This window comes from Neolamprologus brichardi, chromosome 10 (genome assembly GCF_056152115.1).
Source record: "Neolamprologus brichardi isolate AB-2024 chromosome 10, ASM5615211v1, whole genome shotgun sequence".
Classification (NCBI taxonomy): domain Eukaryota; kingdom Metazoa; phylum Chordata; class Actinopteri; order Cichliformes; family Cichlidae; genus Neolamprologus; species Neolamprologus brichardi.
This window is the reverse complement of record NC_142113.1, coordinates 546534-557500: the sequence shown is the minus strand read 5'-3', so window position 1 is coordinate 557500 and position 10967 is coordinate 546534. Positions and strand designations below refer to the sequence as shown.

Sequence of the window (10967 nt, the reverse complement as noted above, 5' to 3'; positions counted from 1 at the left end):
TTTGCTGCCTTCCCTTGTCATTGTAAAGATTCTGAAAACAGTTGCTGAGATTCATTTGCAAATCCTGCAGGACATCCATGAAGGATCGCTGTTACCAGAGCAGTCCGTTTCATCTGCAAGTGCTGTCCCAACACGAAAAGATCAGTCCTAACGGGACAGTGTTCACAATCAGGTGGTCCTGTACAATATGTTACCAAGGCACCTGCTCATCATGATATATTTACTGATTCTCAATATTTGGAAGCCTGCTATCCATCTCAGGAAGGACACCAGGGGTCTCCTCCTTTCTCTAGAAATTCGTGGATAAAAGAGGTCCAACACACTCGAGATATGCCCTCCACAGGAAAGCATTAACAATCAGTGTAAAGAAGTAAACATGAGCAGAAAACAAACATGATCCATGGGTACAAAAAGGTAACAGCACTCCATGATTCATGAAAATCACAGAGCAGGGTCAGCAGAGGCTTGAATGCACAGTGTGCAACTTTCTGAGAGTCCGTCACTACAGACATTTCAGATTCAAGATCAGCGTGTTAGAGGTAAACAGGACTCGGGCTCAGCCTCTTAGCTGCAGTCAAACTCTTAATACTTCACCACACCGAGAGATTTTGGGCAATTTCACACCCCTAACAAACCTTCCTGTTCCAACAGGACTGCACAACAGTGCACAAAGTCTAAAAACAAAGATGTGGAGGAACCTGATTGGCCAGGACAGAGTCCTGACCTCAACCCAAAAGAACATGTTTGGGATGAATTCGAGTGGAGAGTGCGGGCCAGACCTTTTCAGGTCAGTGTCCATGCCTGACCTTTGGTCAAAATTCCCACATCATATTAAACACTATGAATTAAGGATGGGACATCACTCAATTTCATGTGTGTGAGGGCAGATGAGCTAATACTTTTGACAATATAGTGTAGCAGGATAGGCACAAGTACCTGGGTATCCCACACTCCAGTGATGATGCATCATCTGTGGGGCAAAATACCTGACGAGGCTAAGACCAGCGCTGAGAAGCCAGACACTGTGCTGGTTGGCAAGGAGCAGGAAGCTGCTTTGATAGAAGTGGCAATCACAGATAACAACTCCACCAAGGAGCAGCACAAGAGCCCTGAGAAGTACTAGTTGTTGAGTAAACAACGTAAGCAGGTGTGGAAAGTAAAGTCTAGACGAGTGCCGTTACCTCCCAACTGGGAAGAGTGGCTTTGCCCAGTTGGGAGTTTTCTTTTTTGAATACAATCACAGTATTTATAACTGGTAAAACATGGAAACTGGTAGCGTCTCTTCTTCTTTTAAAGTAATGGTGGTTGGCAGGGAGCTTCCTGGTGCACGGTCACCACTTCCAGGCACAAGTTCTACAAAGCAGCAATAAACTGAAAGTATGTCAAAGGATTTGCAGCAAAACGTACAGTTTTTCTGTTGCATTCAAATTAGTATGGTTTCTACTGACAACACTGAATGTGATCCCTGTTCGATAGAGTAGAGAAAAGAAAATCATTACATCTAGTGCTTTCTGTTATCCTTCTCATTCTCAAGGAGGAAGATGCTTTTTTCCGAAACATCTGTTGGCAAATAAAATATGAGACAAAAGGAGAAAGAAGTTAGTGTTGGTGAGATGCCTGGACTTCAGCAAAATACATGTACAACAAAACAAAAGAGTTCAAAGTTACAAACATTTGTATTCAACATGTTAAAGTCTGACAGCCTTCCTGAGCTATAGCAGTGGCTCAATCCAATTTAATGTTATTTATACACCAAATCACAGCAGTCGCCTCAAGGTGCTTTATATTGTAAGGTAGACCCTACATACAGAGGCAAACCCAACAATCATATGACCCCCTATGAGCAAGCACTTTGGCGACAGCGGGAAGGAAAAACTCCATCTTAACAGGAAGAAACCTCCGGCTTCCTCAGACTGTGGCGCTGTTGTTTTGATTCATTTTACAGAGAATGTTTTGGGAACAAAACTCTTATAGTACTTCTTATAAAGATGTATTTTCAGTAGCTACTTTTCCTATTATTCTAGAATTTAACAGTCATTAACGAATATTAAAGCAACACAGAGGCGGCTTCCAATATCACGTACCACCTGGTTGCACTTTGGCATATCTACTTAATATCCAATGGCTGTTTTTTCATGGTTCATCCACACAAGTGTGGATTCTGACATTTAATTTGAAAGCCAGCGAATTGCTAATGTAACATAAATGAAGTTGTAAAAGTCCTTTTTCACCCACATGTCACCTTGTAGTCTGAAGCTTGTGGCAGCTCTGACGTGACTTCTCACATAAACATGTTTATACTTGAACGAACTAGACTGCGTGTTTGTCAGTGTATGTGCTGTCATCCAGGTTATACTAGTTTAAGGAACATGGAAGTGACTGGATTTCTCTTCCCAGAGGAACTGAAGAAGCCTCTTGGATGAGAGATGAAATCAGGAAACTTAAAGACATCCAGTCAGTTTCTTTCAAAGCTCTTTAGACTAGACTGCGTTTAAACACGACAGAACTGCAGCTGTTAGCTGAATAACTTGCTTTGTTCACAACTTGCTTTCTCTTCATTAAATCCAAATTCCAGTTGATCATTCATTTCGTGCCAGATTATACCTTAGTCTAGTGTATTAGTATGAGATCAACTCTCAAAGATTTCCAGAGCTATCAAAAGTAGAATGGGGAACAGGACGTTGCACTGAACTACCACCTTTTCAAGAAATCTGACAGCAATAAAAATCTAAATCTCAGATTTGGTTAGAGCTGAATCAGGTGACCTTGAATTCTCCTTTAATTATAGTGCTATAGGTGGTGGGCAGCTCCTCATAATGAGCACTCTGAGCACCACGTTCCACGTAACTGTTTTTCTTGACTTTCTCTTTGCCCCTCACCTCCCACGTGGCCCTGTAGACGGCTGCTTCTCCCAAGCCTGGCTCTGTCAGAGGGCCTTCCTGTTAGAAGGAACATGGTCAAAATGGTGACTTTATGCGGACTCAAAATCAGTGCAGCAGACACCAAGATTCAAGGTAGACTTGTCACATATGAGTGTTATTTTTGTGATATTCATTTCAATGGATCTTCCTGTTGCATCTGCATTTTAGTTCATTTGAAACATTTGACAACACAAGAAGAAAACATTGGTGTACACATACTGAATGAATCTATTTGTGTTTAAATACACACAAAGGATGTGGACAATGAACAAATATTGGATGACAAATCTAGAAACTGCTCGTCTCTGGCATTGAAATCTTTTCAGGTTTTGGGAAAATATGTTTTAGGCACCAGAAATAAGCATGCTTAGTAATTTAACTGCTCTTATTCTTACATAAAATATACCCATACTCCACTGCAGCACAGACATGTATAGTTCGAGCATACTTTAATATTGCCATTTCCTGCAATTGCAAACATGTTTTCTTTAAAGTTTCAAGAGGCAAACTGGCCGTTTCCTCATCAGCAGCAAGTGGTTATGGTCTGTTGGATCATTCGTTACTGGAGTCAGTGGTCTGTTATTTAGTACTGACTGAAGTGTCAGCAAACCTTCATCACTGTTTGATTGTTCTTTCAGTTTAGACCTCAGGAGTTTAACATCCACTGAATTTTCTTTTGCATGACAGAAAAATCTGCGATCTCTGACCGATTCACTCTTGGATAGTTTTGCTCCTGTTCAGCAGCAGTCGTGCAGTTTTCTGACCACATGACACAACCTGACCTCTTCTGCATAAAAAAAGCATCTGATGCCATTTAGACAAGAATCAGTGTTTATTGTGTGCACATTAAAATTGTGTACATTGTACGACAGGTAAGCAGCATCTCTTTTCACAGTGCTGCGGCCTTGCTTCAAATCAGCAATCCAAAGCGATCCCACATTAGTAACGGGGAGTTCATCGGGTGGAAGTCTGTCTTCTTGGCCAGTTTGTTCCAATGGTTTGCCTTTAGCGTTCCAGCGGATTATGCATCCTGACAGAAAGTTCCTCAGCGCCGAGTTAGCAGAAGGAATCCAATATTTCTGTTGCAGCTCTGAGAGCACATACAGTCTTCCACAGTGTCCAATCTTCTCGTGTGTCCTGCAGTGTGGTCATATGCACGTCCTTTGGGATAATGATTGGATGCTTCATAGGCCACCTCCAACTCTCAATACTCCATCCAGAAGCAAGCTGGAATTATAACAACTTTAATTTCTATAGTTTCAAATATTAATGTTGAATTTGCCAAATTTGACAAGAAGACGTCAAATTCACAAAAATGGGAAAAAAGCTGAAAACACAAAAAACAGCATAAAAGTGTTGCTCATCTAGAGCCACCTTCAGCTTGTTATCATAATCCTGGGTTTGCCCATGGATCTCCTCTCAGTGTAACTCACCAAGAGATGTCCAGGAGGCATCTCAGCTGAACCATGTCAGCTGACCCTGTTCTATAAAAATGTTCAACAGTCTTATGGTGGTTTGCAAGAAGCTTCCACAGCCCCGCACAGCGTTGCACCTCAGGCCACGGTCTGCGGAGGGCAGGAGTCTGAACAGGCTGTGGTTGGGGTGTGAGGTGTCTCCAAGTGGAAGCCCATCACTTGACTACGCCGAGAAATTCTGTCCATTAAAATAATAAAGATAATGTCGGCCAAAGGGCAGTCCTGACGGAGTCCAACGCAGTGGGAACAAGTCCAACTTGTTCCTGGTAATGCGAACCAAGTTCTTGAAACAGCTGTACAAGAACCAACAACAAGGGTCCAGACACGCCGTGCTCCCGCAGCACTTTCCATAGAACATGACAAACGTCACAAAATTTTGCCAAGATCAGAGTTTATGTGGAAAAATGAATAAAATCTTATTCAGGACAGGATTGATGATTTGTTTTTGTAAACAACTTTGACACCAGTGTCTGGGGATATAACCAAAATAACAGTTGTCTCAAGATGTTTATTTTGCAAGGCGAATAAAGAAAACCCAACAATCATATGACCCCGCATGAACAAGCACTTTGGCGATAGTGGGAAGGAAAAACTCCCTTTTAACAGGAAGAAACCTCCAGCAGAACCAGGCTCAGGAACAGAGGGGCAGCCATCTACCACGTGTAGTTAGGGTGGGGAGACCGGGCAAAGACACGCTGTGGAAGAGAGCCGGAGATTAATAATAACTAATGATTAAACGCAGAGTGGCGTATAAACACACAGTGAGTGAAGAAGAAACGCTTTGTGCATCATGTGACGACCCCAGCAGCTTAGATTTACTCCACTGTTCCAGACATAACTTAATGCTTGGCCCAAAAAGGAACGTTTTAAGCCCTTAAAGAGTGAATTCGAACTGGGAGCTGGTTCCACAGAAGAGAGGCCCTGAAGCTGAAGGCTGCCTCCCGTCTGTTAACATAAAAGCCCGAGGAAACACTAGTGAGCCCATAGTCTGAGAGCAAAGTGCTCCAATGGAGTGAAACAGTACTACGAGGTTTTTCAGATCATTCAAGACCTCGTGTCTCATCACTAAATATTGTAGCAGCCAGCAACCATTGGTGCTTCAAGGCACCAATTTGAGGACACCTTGTATATACCTCTGTGATGCACTGGAAATTTTCATGTCCACTGAAGCACTGTAGACTCAATAACTACTAATCACCTGGCATTATCTAAAATATCAGGAATTTAATAGTCCAGTCATTACTTGGCTCGACAGAAAAAAAGAGGAAGAAATCCCTAAAACAGTAAATGTGGGTGAAAGTGGTCAATGATTACAAACTCCAAAATTATTAAGGTGGCATGCCTGTGACCCTGACTTTAAGTCACCAGTACAAGACATAAGATATGTACAGTGGGTTCACTGCAGTGTTACATCTACTTGTTCAAGGACCAAAAACCCCCAAAACATTAATGTCTCTGTCCGATTGTAGTTCCTCATGTTATCCAGATATTCATGGATGCTCATAATTTCGGGAACAGCAACGGTCTAGTAAGTAAGCTGTACCAGAGTAAGGTTATAATGAATAAGGACTCTACAAACCATGTTAATGGGAAAAAGAAGCAACTCTCAAACCTGGAGGGACTTTTGTTGGAAAAAGCCGCTTCTTTATCACTCCCAAGGAAAAGTCAAAACAGAACTCAGCTGGCTCTTCATGCTCATCATATCCACCAGCCACATATCCCATTTGGAAGGATGTTGCTGCAATTATTTCACAAACCCTGGGTATCTTGGTTTATACAAGCTTTGGGTCTCCAGATCTCCGGTATATCCCGGAAAATATGGGTAAATATGACCTTCTGAAAGTAAATGGACTGATTCTTATCTACTCTCCTGGGGTCCTCAAAGTATTAAAATAACAGAAGAAAGTGAATGTTGTATTAACACTAACATTCCCACTTGGATGGACGCGTCGGAGAGCAACTTGGGGTCAATATCTTGCCCAAGGATATTTGGCATGCGAGGGATCAAACCACCAACCTTCCAGTCAGCAGATGACCTGCTCTACCTCCTGATGTACAGACGCCCTGTCATGTTTGCAGCAAATAAGAAGGCCATTACAAAATGTTGGCTTCAGAAGCACCCCCCCCCCCACAAAATTTTATAAACATAATTAAACATTTATTAGACCAAATGACTCCATCTGTTTACACAAAGATTTGGGAGAAAAGCGATGGAAAAACAAAATTCCTATCTTGCCGGCACAACCGACCATTAGCAACACCTGTTGACATACATGAGAGCAAAGACATCTGATGCTACTGTAACACCCATGACCTCTTGTTTTGTTGGTTCTTATATCCTTTGTTTATGCAATAAAAGTGGAAACATGAACTTAAATCAAAAGTTAAAAAAAAAACCACTTATGTTTAAAATAATGTTGGAAAATAAGGAATCCATGTTTATTTAGTAAGCCTCCATTCTCCTGTAATGATGTTCTCTGACTGTTTACATCGTGTTAAATTATATTACAGAGTCCAGCGTATGCATTCAGTTTAGCACATTTGATACATGTATGGCTAAAAATGTTAACAGTTTCAGATATAATGCTTCAGAGATCCCTGCTAGAGTGAAGCCTTCAGAAAAAATACATGCACAATCTTTCTTCCCACCTGTTGTTGGTCTCTACTGCAGTTAAGCGCTGATTTCATCTCTACAGCTCAAACCTGAATTCAGCATCTGTCCAGACCTTTTTAAAATGATATCCTACCTGTGTGGCTCAAAGAATCTTCCTTATAAAGCAATCCCAGTGAAACGTCTGTTCCGCTCACAGCGATATGTCCCTGGGTTTTGAAGGTTTGAAGCAACGCACCTCTTTTCCCGTTTCTTCCCACACTCTGACAGGTGGAGCTCGGAGGTGGACCTGGCAACTATTCAGCTCCAAGCCACACCTTCATACCTGTGCACTAGTGTAATTGCTTAACCAGCATTTGCTGTCAACCGTCTCCTTGATAAGTGTTTCAGACCATGACATGAACAACAGGATGGACTGTGGGATCACATTGTTCCTTCTGTTGTCTTTAAAACTATAGAAAGACAAAATAGTGGGAGTGCTTTCATACTGCAGATGCCTTTCCTAGTTAAACATACGCACTGCACTTTATTGCACATGTATTTACTCGGTCTAAGATAAAGAATGAAAATATTCTTGAAAAATAAAACCCATGATGATTCTAATAAAATAAACAAGAGTCAAGAACAATGTGTAGACTTGTCCTCGAGACGGCTCAGGCAAACATGGAAACCACATTTCATGCTTCTGTCACCTGAGCTCAGCATGAGCACGCAACACTTCTGTAAAGATCTGTGGAGCATCAACATCCACTCACATATCTGATATTAAGTGAAGACCACCAAGATGTTTATGTGGAACTGAAGGCAGACGTCCTTATTCTGGAACACTTTCTGTATCAGTATAATAGAAGACTGACTCAGTGTCATCGTTCATGTTGCAGATGTTTGCAGATGTTTCTTAAGATCAGTGCAGATTGTTCACGACACATAAAATGAAAGAAGCAAGCAGAATGATGCTGAAGCAACCGCAGATATTTAAACTGACAGATACAATATTCAAGAATGAGGAACAACACACGGGTGCAGTACTGTGGCTGGTGAAAACAAGATATAGCACATTAAAGGTTGGAGCCAGCCTTTCCTGATCTTGGAAGCTAAGCAGGGTGAGGCCTGGTTAGCACCAGGATAGCAGAGGATAACAGGGTAATGTTGGGGGTGTAACCAGCTGTAAGTCGGACTGTGATCCCAGTCAATTAGCAAACTGTTGACATGTTAGCAAACTGGCTGCTACGGCTGATAAAACAGCAGCAGTGAAAATAAACGTCACAGTTAACACGGAGTTTGTCTACACACAAATGATTAGGAGCAAAAAGTCGTAACCACGAGAACGAGCTTTTTCTAGCAGCGCTTCTTACTGTCATAACTCAAACCTTTACAGGGAAAAGCTAGCATCAAACCACTGATCAGCCTTTGAGCTTCTCCCATCCACCACTGTTTGGTTTACTTCTACAGTGAAGATACAGGAGTTACATCACAATGTGACCTCTGACCTCACTTCCTTTAGGTTCTGTTTAGTTAAACTATGCAGAGCACTGACATTTCTAGCATGAAAACCAATGAGGAGTTTATTTTAAAGGACCTGTATTTTACTGCTGCTGATTACTAAAACAAAACTATGTCTCATCCAATTACTCCAAAAAGAAATGGATACTTGTTTACTAAAAGAATCCAAAGCTGCCGCTCGCGTCCAAACGTCTCAGCCTCTGTCCATCCTGCTCACTCGCAGTGAAAACTTGAACAGCTCCATCTCCTGTCTTTTTGATCTAAACACCATTTTGTAAATCTTCCCTTTTTCTGAGCTGCGATCCGTCACAACCCGGCTGCTGGTCTCTACCTCTGCTGACCTCTCAACCCCAGGGACTAAAGTCATCTACCTTCACTACTTCTGCCAGTTGCCGGTTCAGAGTTACACTTGGGAACAATGCTTGTGTGACTGCACTGTGCCAAGTGTACAGTTTGGTGGAGCGAGGATCACGGTGCGGGGTTGTTTCACAGGAGCTCTTACCCCAACATTAGACATTAGGGTGGACTGCCCCTTTGACCTCAAGCTGAACTCCAAATTTTGGAGCAGCAAATGTCTTTCGTTGAAGAGTGCTGTTAACAAATATCTTCAAAAGAAAGGACCAGTGACTGTACAGCTACACCCTCTATTCCAGGGGTGTCCAACTCCAGCTGTAGGCCAGGAGGCCGGTGTCCTGCAGGTTTTAGATCTCACCCTGGGTCAACACACCTGAATCAAATGATTAGTTCATTACCAGGCCTCTGGAGAACTTCAACACATGATCAGGAGGTCACTTAGCAATTTAAATCAGCTGTGATGGATCAAGGACACGTCTAAAACCTGTAGGACACCTCGAGGCCTGGAGTTGGACTCCCCTGTTCTAGTCTGTGTTTAATGGCAATTCAAGCTTATTTAAAAGCTACAATTTCAAATATTTTACAAATACAAGTTAATCTAAATCATTAAACTCGATCTTTTTTGGTCTTAAATTATGCTGTGTGGAAATGCAGAGCCCCCTGTAAGGGTTGGGATGGGGCTCGTGGATAAACAGTTGGGAAAATGAATGGATGGATGGATTTCCCAATTAAAATCTTACTATGCAAAAAGCCATAGAGTGAGTTTTCTTGTTTATCTGGTCAGTTAAAGATTTCCAGTTTAGTTCCTGTTACTCTGAGATACAAACGTCACATCCGCAGATTACTGTGTGATAACTGACAGTACAACGCTGTGAATGCAAAACAACTGTTGTGTCATCACTTCAGACTGGCCCACTCCAGGGACCCCACGCTCACACAGAGCTAACTGGAGTCCCGCTGATAAGGCCAGGATGCAGTGAAGGCTACACCCACCTACACGTCACGCTGTCAGTGAATTGGCAGTGATTATTGACGTTAATTCAAAGCACACATGACTGAAGCCAATCCGAGCTTCACGAACGACGAGCTGAAAGTCTGCTTTTTCTCAGCCGTTTAGTTTTGTGCCGTAAAATGACAACAGCAGCACTGAAACAGGGTGACAAACACAAGCGGAGCATCCGGTTAATGTGCGCACACACACGTAAATGCTTTACCTGAAGAACTTGGTCTACTTTCCGAGCCCGTGAGTTCAGTGAAACATCCTTTTGTTCGCTCCCTGCTGCTCTGTCGTCTCCTCGGCACAAACTCTCCTGAAGTTACGAAACGCGCTGCTGCAGCCGCTCCATCTTGGACGTCACCGAGGACTTTTTATGCTTTCACCGGGAAAAAGAGTTTGTTAGAGGCCAAGCAGTCTTTTTCCATGTTGGGAGTTAAGAAAGAAGCGGTACATGAGAAGTGGCAGGAAGCACCCCCTCCCCCCCACACCGCCTGGCCTCAGTATGAGAGGAATGTCCATCCTCCCGCCCCCTCCTTAATGGAAACTGGATGAAAAAGTTTTTGGAGCAGGGAAATCCCTCCTTCTCTCTCCTGCTCTCCAGACTGGGCTCTAACAAAGGTCTAAGCAGCAGGAAAAAGTTAACACAGCACAACTCTGCGCCCGAAGTGTGTCATCAAACACGATCAAGCGTTAGTTTATTAACCTCGCTCACGTGAAAAAGCTGGAAAAGGGGAAGAAGTGACAAAGAGGGCTTTGTTTCCCAGCAGAGCTCTGCTACATTTAAGGGCTGTCGGAATTTTGTGAGGTGCACATATGTTGGTTTTGCTTCACGTCAGTTGGCCCAAATCCACATAGTCATTTAGCACCATCAGTTTCAAGCCCTGCCTCGACCCTGTGACGATAATAATGCGTTACTATCAGTCATTAAACACGTCCTGTGTACAGAGGACCAGGTTGCTGTGAGCTAACAGTGCTAACCTCCACAGTGCTATGGTGGGCTTCAGGGCTGCTTCATCATGTGATTTTCATGTTTTTACTTCTTTTCACTTACTGGCATTTTAGCTTTGCCTGCCTTTCAGCTTCCAGCTCATTTCTGTGAAGTCAGT

At 42.8% G+C, this 10967-nt stretch overlaps 1 protein-coding gene across 2 annotated transcripts in view; it reads right to left on the bottom strand.

Moving 5' to 3' along the window:
- amot (angiomotin) overlaps positions 1-10362 on the bottom strand; it is a 42230-nt gene extending 31868 nt beyond the window's left edge. The window contains exons 1-3 of one of the 2 annotated variants that reach the window (XM_087846990.1): positions 10079-10362; positions 2880-2939; positions 1500-1560 (exon numbers count right to left, since the gene is read on the bottom strand). In XM_087846990.1, the coding sequence (XP_087703116.1) occupies positions 1500-1560 (61 nt within the window). In that variant the 5' untranslated portion in view covers positions 2880-2939; positions 10079-10362. Of the gene's footprint in view, positions 1-1499; positions 1561-2879; positions 2940-7143; positions 7256-10078 lie in introns of those variants that run through there. The other variant, XM_087846989.1, reaches the window with a different exon arrangement.
- Between the last annotated feature and the right edge of the window lie 605 nt (positions 10363-10967).